At 44.0% G+C, this 13,370-nt stretch overlaps 1 protein-coding gene across 1 annotated transcript in view; it reads right to left on the reverse strand.

Moving 5' to 3' along the window:
- PCGF6 (polycomb group ring finger 6) overlaps positions 1-13,370 on the reverse strand; it is an 86,376-nt gene that overhangs the window by 33,905 nt on the left and 39,101 nt on the right. Inside the window, exon 7 of the mRNA XM_077455287.1 lies at positions 11,793-11,820. Within this exon, the coding sequence (XP_077311413.1) occupies positions 11,793-11,820 (28 nt within the window). The remainder of the gene's footprint in view (positions 1-11,792; positions 11,821-13,370) is intronic.

The following is a 13,370-nucleotide window of genomic DNA, read 5'->3' on the forward strand; positions in this document are numbered from 1 at the left end:
AGGTTGAGCAACTGAACCTGCCAAAGAGAAAATGTTTAACGGGAATTCCAATTTTTCATCAGATGGATTCCTAAGCATTTGAGCACTGTCAACCGGAGAAGTCAAATTTTAATTCACAGAAGGATATAGCAGCGCCAATTGTCGGTATACTTCACCTCTTAGTAAATTGTTTCCCTCCATAGGATAAAGTGTTGAAAACTTTTTTGTGAGGGATAGAATACCTATCTGGGTGATCCTACTCAGAATAAATAAGCATTCCCAGCAATGAATGAACAGGAAAGGCATGCACAGCTTGGAGGAGGCTTCAGTGAACCCAAACCAGAAGTGGGCTTTTCAACTGACTCAGTTACTTGTAACGTAAATGAGGAGCGGACCATTTCAGTAAGATATTGCACCAGCAATTTCTCAGCCTGTGAAGCTGAAGAAGGTCTTCCCCCACTTGATTCCTCAGGAGAGGAGTCATCAGTCTCTTCCCGGTCCCCTGGGGGGAATCATCTTCCTTCTCCCAGAGTTTCTCTGTTTGAGAGTCCTGGGTGATAGAGAGGCCGTAATACATTTTCTTCCTTGCAATTAAGGTCACTAATTTTTCCTCTAATCCACTCACGGCTGAGGGGAAAAAAAACCTCCTGAGTAATATATAAAGGGGCTGAAATTATCCTTAGGAATCTCCCTTACCTTACCCAATCTTCACCTCTCACGGTGGGTTCCGTTTAGAAGAACCTTCAGGGGTCCCCTTTTTAGCGGGGAGATCCGCAGCGAAAAAAAACAAATACTGGATCCTGGGGTCCAGCTTTCTAAAAAGAGAAGTGTTACAGGTAAAACCTTGTTTCTTCAGACACGAGTCCTGGGTACCATTCAATTCGGCCTGGAAAAGACACTTTGAATCGATCAAGATGCATGGCTTGTTCCAGAAAGGAATTTTACAGCAGAGCTCAGCACAGCACATCTTCACTCATGACCAACACCTAAGACACTGGCGAAAAAACCGTGGTACTCCCTGTAGGGGAAAGGGTTACGTAGGGAGTTGAACTTCCTGTTCAGGGTGTGCCAGTGTCCATCACCTAAAGGTGGCCTATATAACCCACACAGAAACTACTATGGCTCGGTTTCCAGTTATGTACGATTAAGAAAGCAGTCAAACGGAAAAACACGGCAAACAATCACTAACAGGGCCAAGAGAAAATTAAAACTGTCCGCTGCTCAAAAAGACCTTAAGCCCCATACACACTATGAGATTTCCCAAAACCATGTAATATGAGGTAAAACCTTAGGAGTTTCAATGTGTATACAATCAGGTAGGCCCTGCACTACATGGTTTTGGTAAATCTTAAGACAAAAATCAGCAGAAAATCTGTGTATGGGGCTTAACACTTGAAGCTGGCATCAGATCAGGCAGAAACCTCCAGCCAGAAGCACATCCAGCAGCACACAATGGGACAGGAGAACAAAGCCCTGGTTAATGTAAAAGGCAGAGCATTAGGCACCTCAAGCCCATAGTTTTCCTATGCAAGAACAAAAACTTTTAAAGCTATATTTTTAAGGACTCATGCACACAAAATAAGCTGTATTTGCAGCACCCAGAAATCACGTGCCACAGAAATGAATTCCAGAATACCAGTGTAAGAATCGGCGTTTACATGCAAATACACACATGTAGCGTACTCTGTACTGCATTTCTATGGGCAGAATTATGCAGCAGATGTGGCTGCTGGGTGCCACAAAATACAGGCCAATTTTCTATTTTAAACTGTATGGCTATACGCCCGACAATACACCTGTGTGCATGAGCCCTAATAGGGTTAAACAGTTTTTCCCGAAGCCTAGAAAGTGCAGTAAAGACCTTTGAGAACACCAAGACTCTCAAATGTTGTTCCAGACTCAAATGCAGGAAGGAGAGGTTTTGCCCTACAAATAAGCTTCAGGCGGTAAAACAAGTATGGTTTCCATGTCCAATGATAGACCTTGAGATATACAGATTTCCAAGCCTTAAGCCCGGGGGGGCATTGGTACTGGGGAAGCCATTCCTGTTGGGAGAAACGCAGTGATTATTGCTAGGGACTATAACAGCATATAAAATTAGACAGGCTGGTTGTTGGGTACATTCAGCCGCCCATATATGGTTTAAATCTGGGCAAGTTCCCAATGAACCAGCCGAGATTCAAACCTTCTATGGCTGGCTTTGAGCATTGTAGGAATCAGACACAAAAAGATGTCCTTTGCCCTTAGATCCTGGGCTTCAATAGCAATGGCATTAAAATCAGCAATTAAGGGGGGTGATAATTCAGCCCTTGGAACAAATCTGGATGGTCTGATAGGGCCTGCGATGCTTCTGCTAGAGGTTTTACCAGGCCAACAGAGGGCAATGAGGATCGCCAAAATGCCCTCCATCTCAATCTTGCAGAGCAGAAAAGGAACAATAACTTTGTAGGTCCTCGCACCTTGGAACAAACCGGTCCATTTCATTATTTGTCCTCTACCTGTGGTACAGGTCCTGGAATACCTTCAGGTGCAAAGACCATTTTCCCAGGTCCACATACTCCACAGCTGGTAGTCTCTTGTTTACAGGAGGTAAGGTCCTACTTCAGGTGTTTCTGTCACTGCCCGCCTGACTTGGACACTTCATATTGGTTGTCCAGTGGAGATGGTCCTCTCAGGATCCAGAGGTATAGCCTGCAGCTGTGACATCAGCATGAGGGGACAGTCGCGGACCAGCTAAAACAGGCTCATCTGCAGCACTAGATTAGTGGTCTCTTGCACCTAGAAACAGCGCTGACGAGGGAAGTGGAAAGGCGAGTAGATCTTTCTTCACAACATAAGAAAAGGAGGGAAGAAAAAATAAAAATAAATGCAGGAGAGGACAGGGGAAATATTTTCTTGAGGATGAGCTTTAAAGGATAATAATTTCACAAAAAATAAATAAATAATAAATGCACATTTTTTGCAGTTAAAAAAAATGTGCATTTACAATGTTTTTGTAGGAGCCTGAAAAGCATTGTATCTGTGATCAGCAGATCGTGGGTCCCATGCAGGGCTGTCAGTGTAAGCAGTGCAGCAGACTGGCAGCGTTCAACAGCATCCTGGTAGTTCATTGAGAACAAAAAGCCGAAAGCTGCAAAGGCTGAGAGGATGGAGAACGCAGCCACACCCAAAAGAGGCAAGGAGGATCCTGAGGAGGAATGAGACTCCAACAGCATAGGACAACTCCAGTCTGCATTTCTCAGCAGTGACGACTCTTTCCAAAGTGAAATTGGCAGGAAACTGGAAATAAGAGCACAGAATGATCAATAAAAATGAAGGTGCTCCCAATGCTCAGTACAACTGGCCAGCTCGCTAAATACGTTTTCAGAAAAAGGGCAAGCACAAAGGCAATGGCAGTAGCTTTGAACCTGAAAAGGGCTCCGAAGCCAACTGAACAAGAACTGCCAGAATGTCACTTTCAGAGTAGCGTGATTCGGATGCAGTACAGGCCAAAATCCACACCAGGTAGCTGCAAACCTGAAGGGAAACCTTCAGCAGCAGTTTAGAGTCAAATATGTTTTTATTATGTTTAACAAAATAGAAGAACATAAATTACCAAATGTTCATTACAGAAAATTGTACAATGCAACATGAAACATAAGCCAAAGTGAAGTACAATCATATAGGTAGCTTGCAATATCAAGAGGCTAAAACCCTTACGTCTCGAAGGAAAACACATTCAAGTTGAGGAATAGAACATTTGGATTTGGGGTGAGGATACATAAAAATAGAAAAGAGAAAGGAGAGAAAGTGAGAGAAAGTGAGAGAAAGTGAAAGAAAGAAAGAAAGAAAGAAAGAAAGAAAAAAAGAAAGAAAGAAAGAAAGAAAGAAAGAAAGAAAAAAAGAAAGAAAGAAAGAAAGAAAGAAAGAAAGAAAGAAAGAAAGAAAGAAAGAAAGAAGGGGGGGGGAGTTCAGATATAGAGCAAGAGGAGAGGGGATCAGAGGGGAATTGAGCAAACCTTAGTGAAGTAGACCTGTGTGATGGAATCAGGATGCGTTTCCATGTTGGCCATGAGGTGCCAGCATGAGGTAGAAAAGACAGTCCAAATGAGCCATAGGGGCTTACATTTTTCATATGTTTCATTGTCTAGGGCTAGCATCTCTTCCATACGCATGATGTCATTGACCACTGAGACTCACAAAGACAAAGGGGGGGGGGTGGTGGTAGTTTTCCAAAATAGGGAGATTGCGCTGGTTCCTGCATAACATATATGTGAACCCAGACTAATGAAGAACCACAGATTTCATTAGCTCAATGCATGTTAAATTGTTACTTATCATTATTTTGTTGGGAAAGAAGCTAATATAAATACCCGCACCTGATTACTTGTGTGCTCAATCCCAGCACTCCTTTGTGTATGTTGACAAGGGATTACACAGAACAGGGAACACTTGTGGGACGTTTAACGGGTATAGGCAATTTTCAGACAGTATTAACTAGCTTTCAATCACAAAAATAACCAAATGAATCAAGGCCACCTACCGTCAACAGTTTTATGAACTCTGTCAAACTATTTAAAAAGGTATACGGTTCATATGATTGTCTGTCGGTTTGTATGACCAAATACTGGTTGAGATTGCCTAAAAATTGCCATGTGAATTGCTAATGATGCCGCAGATTTGTTTTCATCCCAATACTGCCTTGTTGTAATACTTATGATGGGAGGAAGCCCAACCAGTGTGATTGGAGAGGGGCTATACACCAATGCAAAGGTTTTTTCCCCCCCATGTGTAGTTTTAGAAATATTGGAATGGTAAAAGCTGTATTTTCTTTGCCTCAGGATATTTTTTATTTTTATAACAGAAGTTTTATTAATGAACAAAGCATACACAGAACCCATTTTGTAAAGCCTCAGGATATTTTTAGGCCAGTTGCATATGGGCGTAATAATTTACTGATGTTTACTCAGCAACTTGTTGACAGAAAAAAACTGTGTGTAAAGACCCGAGTAATGTTGATGAGTATAGACAAGTAAAATTCTTCATTGCCAGTATTGTAATATACCGTATATACTCGAGTATAGGCCGACCCGAATATAAGCCGAGGCCCCCAATTTACCCCCAAAAAAACTGGCAAACTTATTGACTCGTGTATAAGCCGAGGGTGAGACATGCCTGTCCATCCCTGTGTGTGTGTCCGTCCATCCCTGTGTGTCCGTCCATCCCTGTGTGTCCGTCCATCCATCCCTGTGTGTGTGTGTGTCCATCCATCCATCCATCCCTGTGTGTGTGTGTCTCCATCCATCCATCCATCCATCCATCCCTGTGTGTGTGTGTCTCCATCCATCCATCCATCCATCCCTGTGTGTGTGTGTGTCTCCATCCATCCATCCCTGTGTGTGTCTCCATGTGTGTGTGTGTGTGTGTGTGTGTGTGTGTGTGTGTGTGTGTGTGTGTGTGTGTGTGTGTGTGTGTGTGTGTGTGTGTGTGTGTGTGTGTGTGTGTGTGTGTGTGTGTGTCCAGCCTACCTTTGTCCCGAGCCTCCGTCCCGTGCCTTGCCTCCTTGCCTCCGTCCCGTGCCGTGACTTGCCTCCTTGCATCCGTCCCGTGTCGTGCCTTGCCTTGCCTTGCCGCCGCCGTCCCGTCCCGTCCCGTGCCTTCCCTTGCCTCCGTCCCGTGCCCTCTTCGTCGGCGGCCATTGTAAAGTTCAAAAGCTGCGCCGCCGCCTTCGCCTGTGATAGGCGGAACACTGAATTTCCCAGCAGCCTGTGTTCCGCCTATCACAGACGTCGTATCATCCTCGTCCGTAGTACGAGGATGATACGATGTCCGTGATAGGCGGAACACAGGCTGCTGGGAAATTCAGTGTTCCGCCTATCACAGGCGAAGGCGGAGCCGGAGACGCGGCTTTTGAATAGAATGGCCGCTGTCTGTCTGCTCGACACGCTGATCGAGCGGGCAGACAGCGATGACTCGAGTATAAGCCGAGGGGGGCACTTTCAGCCTCAAAAAAGAGGCTGAAAATCTCGGCTTATACTCGAGTATATACGGTACTCATTTATACACACGTACACATGATATAGATGAGTGTGCGAGTAAATTACTGCGCTCAAATGTAAAATTTTCTCTTTTTGTTTTACTGCTCTGTATGTGACGATATATTGCTGATCTTTACTGAGCTGTGTGCAAGGTTCCATAGACCACAATGTATCTGAATTCAAATCCTTAAAAAAAGTGACTTTTTTTGCTCCTGTGTACAAGAGGCCTTATCGCAGTTAAGGTGTTTTCAGTAATTTTATTTATTTCATTTTTTCCTAGCAATTTTAATTCCTTTTTTTTTTCAGTCAAGACTGTTTTCTAAACTGCTGCTGGAGCATGTACCCCAAAACTTGAGGGGGTGTGGGCCTCCCAGACTTCGAACTATACCATAGGGCGGCTCTGCTGTCTAAGATATTGGAATGGTTCCCTTGCCCCTTCCCTAAAGCATCCACCATGGTAGAACAGGATCTCTCCACCTTTGACCTATGGGCCCCATTATGGGGCTACGGACAATAGCTGCATTTCCTTTCCTCCTCCTCCTCCTCCTCCCCCTTAACCACCACTGCCTTATATTTATGGTATCCACATACCCCTCACATCATTGTTTGACCACCCCATGCTGCCTCAGAGTTATGGGGTCCAATGTGGTAGGCTCATATGCACATTCTACCTGGCCTGCAGCAGACTCGTTTGAATATTCCATCTCAGATACCCATGTTGTGCCAAGGGACTATAGTAACTGGCTCATGGCCCTTCGTATATCCTCCTGCTCTGATCTATTCTCCACCACCCAAAATTCATAGAACCTTGACAGGTTATGAAAAGCTGTGCTCTCTTTCAGAAACACCCAGACACTTGCTCTCTACTATCTACAAATTACAACACTCATTGCTGCAAGATCAACCCCCCTCTTACACCAGGAGGTGGTCCACGAACTTGGGAAGGGAGCTCACTTTAGTTGAATGGCAAAAGTCATTCCACTTCATGCACAAATCCTCTATATTCTGCTATACCCAGGAAAAATGGTCGGCCCTCACGTTTGCTTCATCAAATCTGGCCCTCTTTGAAAAAAGTTTGGGCACCCCTGTAGAGATCATTCATTTTGAATGCACTGTCTAACTTGACACAGTAAACCTCAATGCACGAAAATGTCCCAATGGCATTCGGCCCTTAGTCAGCGTTAGGGGCCGCACTTGTGGCGCTCTATAATTTTCAAGTTAACCACCAATTTTCTAACATTGAGGACTGCAGCAGAGAGATCTCTGCACCCAAATTCTTAAATCCATTACACCAGTTACTCTCCCTGCTGAATCTTTAAACCCAAAGCATAGGTTTCCTTTCACTTAATAGTAAAGGGAAATAATTTGTTTGGGCCAAGCTAAGTTATTGGGCAGCTGTGAGTGCTGTATCATACTGTAGTAGCATCAGTTAAAGGAGTTCAGCTTTACATGTTTACTTGTAAAACAAATATTGTATGTGTAAAACAAAAATTATAAAAGACCACCCAAAACATCATCATAAACAAAATATAACTGAAGCCAACACTTAGGCCCCTTTCACACTGGGGCGGTTTTCAGGCACTACAGCGCTAAAAATAGCGCCTAAAAAAAACGGCCCCTTTCACTCCAATGCGAAAGCCGAAGGACTTTCACACTGGAGCGGTGTGCTGGCAGGACGCTGAAAAAAGTCCTGCTAGCCACATCTTTGGAGTGAGGATATACCGCCGGCAAAGTACCGCTGCAGCGGCGCTTTGAACCCTTTTTCGGCTGCTAGCAGGGGTTAAAACTGCCCCGCTAGCGGCCGCATACCGCCGCTAAAGCGCTCTACCGCCAACACCCGCACCGCCCCAGTGCGAAAGGGGCCTTAGAGTTTTATATAGAATGAGGAGAGATCAGAACACCTGTCAGGTTTGTATTGCGGTGTCTCTGTTAGGAAGATTCACCCCCTCTATTTGTCCTGGCCACTTATCACAGTGTTAAAAAACAAAAACAAAAAACGTATTTTTGGTGGTCATCAGAACAGGAATAGAAGGAAATCTTCCAATGGGGACATCAGTTCTAGTGGGCTTATTGACTATCAGGGTTTTTCCTCACTTTGGAGAAGTTTCCTCTCAATTCATGTTGGGTCTACAGGATAGAAAGTGAAGAGAAATCTTCCTAAAAGGGACACCATGGCAAAAAGGGGATGCAAGCCTCCTTTACACTCTCCAAAAAAGGAACAAAAGTTTTGTCTACAGTTTTGCTTTAATACCCAACTGAACCAGTTTAGATCCGCTAAACGGATCAAACTAAGCAGGGATCTCCCGCTGTGACAATTTTATATGAAACGCCGGCCGCTGTCAAAGTTCCGCCTACTGGACCGTCTCCTATGATAGAGAGCACACTGGTCTAATGTCAGTCTAGGAGGCGAGACTTTGACAGCAGCTGGCATTTCATATACAAGCTGTGTCATAACGGGAGATGCCTGCTCTGTGTGATCCAGCCGGGAATCCTCCCTGTGACCTCCGCTGCATTGATGGGCACTGATGAGGCAGCAATGATGGCCACTGATGAGGTGGCACTGATAAGCTGCACTGATATGCTTTAGGTTGATATTGTTAAAGTGGATGTAAACACGAAAAAAAAAAAAAATTGTTTTTGATGTCATAATGATTTCCTATCATTTGAGCCCAGTCTTGCCACAAAGAGTTAATCCAGCTCTGAGCAATCTTTTTTTATTGATTAGTGAGATAAATCTTGACAAAAACAGAGAAAAACTTTGTCAAATCCTCCCCCTTGCTGTGAATGACAGGTGATTTACAGATCTCATGCACTAGCCTAAGAGACATGCATTATTTTTTAATTCCCTCCCAATCCTTTCATCTGCTGCTCGGCAAGGATTGGCTGTTCCACGCCTCAGCATGATTTGGCATGCTGAAGTCATGTGGGGACTTTTGTGGGTTTTGACTGGATGTTAGTGATCATAGCAGAAGTTCAGTGTAAAAAATACAAAGGAGAAAATGCATGTTGATAAAGGGAGTGTATAGATGGGCGGGGAATCTACTGACATCCTGATGAGAGTGGGTTTACAGCCACTTTAAAGTTGGTAATATTTATTTTTATAAGTTAATTCTGCATAAAATATTTAACAGTGTAATTTCATGAGATAATTTAGGAGAGCATGTTTAGGGGTGGGGCAGGGTAAGGGTTAGGTGGGGCAACTGGTGGCGAGTAACTCCTAAGGCCTGGCTAGAAGCTCAGGACTTGAAATGTTGAGCCCTGATGTAACTTATTGCATTTTCAAACAAAAACCGCACTGATTAAATTAAAATTGTATGATCCGGTATCCAAGAAACATTTTCATGCTTGTCACGTTGGATAATTTTGCACAACCTGTCCTGATTGGCTCTCGAAAAACGGTGTAAGAATGATCAGATTATCGTACAATCGCTTCAAAGGCGGTATTTTTCGCATGTCACATGCACTAGGTTTATACCTCTTTGAGGCTGCCATTGAGGAAGCCAACAGGCTCAGAGAGGCCCCCAAACAGGTTTTCACGTAGAGAGCTGCAAAAACTGGGAGAGAGCCCGAGGATCTGATCAGCATAGTGGGGAGGCTCAGCTCTAGTAGGAGATTGTTGCCTAAGAAATGTTCCAATGCTCTCTCACAAGTTCTTCCTGCGTCAGCACCCACACACTGCATACCCCAGGAGCTGTGCATCTGTTCTTCACTCCAGATCAGGATCTGCAGGAAACCCTGCTCGACCAATCTCAGGGTCTCTCCTTCCAGTAATGCCCCATACACAAGATTGGAAATTCGGGCATCAAAAGATACATACGGCAGAATTCCTGCCGGAAAAGATTGAGAGCAGATTCTTCATTTTTCAGTCGGAAAAAGTTAACGGTCAGAAATTCCAGTCTGTAACAATTCCGACGTGCAAAATTCCTACGCATGCTCAGAAGCATTGAACTTCATTTTCTAGGCTTGTCATAGTGTTGTATGTCACCGCGTTATTGACGGTTGAAAGTTCAGAGAAATTTCGTGCGACCGTGTGTATGCAAGCCAAGCTTGAGCGGAATTCCATCAGAAAAACCATTCGAGATTTTTCGGATGGAAATTCTGCTCGTGTGTATGGGGCATTACAGTTATTTTCAGAGAGCATTTCACAGGCAGCGAGGAGGCCTCCTCAGCATCTGGTTTAACTCTATAATGCTGGACTACCATGCTGTAGTGACGCACATTGTATGTGGTTGTGGCAGGCACTGTACTCAATGGGCAAGTCTGTCAAACTCTGCAACCTAAGTTAAAAATGCAGCGACCGTAGTATATGAGCACCCCGACTGGCTATTATCTTACAGCTCAGGTGGGCAGCTGTAAGCCACTAAAACCATGGCACAGCTACCCGTTTTAAACACCCATCTGAAAGAGATCGATTTTATGAGTAGTTGTACCCATTACTCTGTGTGCCATGTTTATGTCTTCTACATGTTTACATCGCTACAGGCTTCAGTTCCAAAATGAAAAGTGAGCAAAATTAAAGCACAACTCTACTTTTGCGGAGAACCCCCCCAACTCCTATGTACATTACAGGGATTATAACAACCTTTGTTGCAGATTCCTACCTTTTTGTTATTCTGAAGAAATGGTGTTTGTCTGGGCCTCTGAGCTGAGTGACTAATTGGAGCGGTTTCATAATTGTCAGCTGTGGCAGCTGCAAAGTACTAATGAGGAAAGCTGCTGGCCCTGCATCCCTTTAGACATGCTCCTATTGGAAATATCTCACCAAAAGATTGAAAGGGATGCCTGAAATCTGACTTGCATCTTAGGCTGGGTTCACACTGCAGCGGTTTAGGAGAACGGATGTGATTCGCACCGCACTGCAGTGCAAATCACATCCGATCTCTGTGCGATGCGAGTTCAGCCATACAGATAGTATGGCTGAATTCGCATCGCACGCGGCCCAAACTTGCACAGGACCCTTTTTTTGGTCCGCAGCAGAATCGGATCGCATGGGGTGTTCACACCATGCGATCAGATTCCTGTCAGAGTTTGCAGATCACACTGCGATATGCGAACTGATCTGGGGGTGTCATTAACGTTTCACTGACACTCCCAGCAGTTTGCATAGGGCAGTGTAAACTGCCGCCGGGAGGTATGCGATGCGGGCGTTCCCGCATCGAAGTAAGGTGAACCCAGCCTTAGGCAGACTTCGAGGGAAATTGGTGAGCCAATCACACAAACAGGAAATTATGTTTCTGGGGAGTGGTCAGTACACATTCCGAGTACAGAACAACTCTATGTAGCCATATTGCATTGCATTTATAGAAAATTGCTGCAGACTGAAAAAGGAAAGATAATATTTAATAATATTCAATTACAATATGACTTGTATCCAGATTGTACACACTATTTTTTTCTACACAAAAGTGGAATTACCCTTTAAGTTCCTCCCTGCGCAACAGTCCTGTTTTTTTATATGGCCCCTTGGGAAAACTTACTTTTTTTTAACCTATTAAAGCCTAATATTGAGGATAATGCACTAGGCCCATGCACCCTGTTTTGTGATTTCAGTACATACAGACTTCCTCCAATCTTTCTGCAGGCAGTAAGGCGAGGCATATCCAAGCAAGCCAGGACAAAACAACCAATTTTTGGGCCCACTTTCAAGTGCAGGAGATTTGTGTTTGCTATGTACTGTCAAATGAATTGCCCACCAATGATATTGGCACTGGGGAAAAGAAACTCTCTAGCATCTGACCACACGTGGTCAAAATATACCAGATTGCCTGGTAGTAAATCAAAATAATGCTCAATTACCTTATAACTTCCTGTGCCCTCCTGAGCCCTGCAAAAAATAAATAAAAATATTAAAATCTAAAATTAAACTAGAGCCATGCAATGCATACAATATAGCCTGTAATGAATCCATTCTGGACTTTTATTGATGTGGGATGTGCCTTTTCATTATCATCCTAATGCACTTTAAGAACCATTACACTGCAATAAATAATGCAGGAGCTGGTGGGATATGCGGACATAAAACACTTCAAGCTCCACTACAGTCTAGTGAATTGAAGCTTTCATTTTCAAAGACAGAACAAGGTAGGATGTCACAAGATACATATCAAGGCAATGCAATTACATCCCTTGGAGTTCTTTTTGTCAACCTCAATACATCAGGGTAACGGAATCCATATTAACCGATAAAGCCATTCATTTGACACATGGAATTTCATCCTATATTTCATTATAATAAAGCATGTACAGTATATCTCAGTTCTATAAATATAAATTATAATATATGGAAGTGGCTTTCCTGGAGTACAGCTTTTGTGTGGGTCTCATGCACACAAGGAATGGGGGTTTTCACTCTAGAAGCGTTTACTTAACTCTCCGTTGCATATGCCGTAAGTGAAGGAAATAAAATGTACATGCAAGAAATAAAATTGCCTTTCCAAAGACATTTATGCAATGAAGAAAAAACCCACCTAAACCATCGCTGAAAAAAAATCTAATAAGGGTTTCATTGCCATCTAGTGGTTGAAACAACATCTCTAATACCAGTACATATTGTAACCCACAACAACTTCCCAACTGATCACAAAGCTCAGAAGAAGCTGTGTTTGATGCAATTTTTGTTTCTCATAGGGAGGCCCATTTAGAACAAGAATACAAAAAAAAAAAAAAAAGTTCACTTGTATATCTCAGTACCAGAATATGTTCACCCCCTCACCCCCTCTGGTCACACCAGAAATGGAACATGCCAAGATGTAGTGGAGTGGATGGTGTTCTTGTACCCTGGATGTCTCAAGAATAATAGACCCCTTGTGTACCCCTATAAGGATACCATATCATGGCCAGTTCCCCACTGCACCAAAGCATTCCTCTATCCCCCTGACCCGCTCCTATTCTCTTCAGGATTTTAGCAGCATGCTCCTGAAGACGTGCGGTCGGGTCTGTCCCCCTCTACTCTAGCTGCTCTCTATAAGCAGACATGGATATTTCAGGAGGCTGCTGGAGAGGGGAAGGGGCGCAAATTGGACCAAGTTGGCTTTTAAGATTGTAGAGGGGGTTCAAAAGATTGAAAGTGCTTTAGGAAAGGTCCACTTTAAATAAAGTAGTAAAGGTTGAACACCCCCCCCCCCCCCAAATCATACTTACGTAGGTGGATGCAGGATCAGTCTGGTGCTGGGCTGTGGAGGGGGTGGAGCGTCCGGCTCAGTCTCTCGGCAGGGTATCAGTCCAGGTATCAGTCCAGGCACCTGGCAGATCCAGATTTTGTCGTGACGACGTGGTGCCTGGACTGACTTGACAACAGCAGAAAGCAGACTTCATCCTGCTCTCTGCTGAAAATGGGTCACAGGAGTGCAAAACAAATTGCACTCCTGTGATCTA

Source organism: Lithobates pipiens, unplaced genomic scaffold, assembly GCF_037356315.1.
Source record: "Lithobates pipiens isolate NorthernLeopardFrog02 unplaced genomic scaffold, aLitPip1_a1.2 Scaffold_25, whole genome shotgun sequence".
Taxonomy (NCBI): domain Eukaryota; kingdom Metazoa; phylum Chordata; class Amphibia; order Anura; family Ranidae; genus Lithobates; species Lithobates pipiens.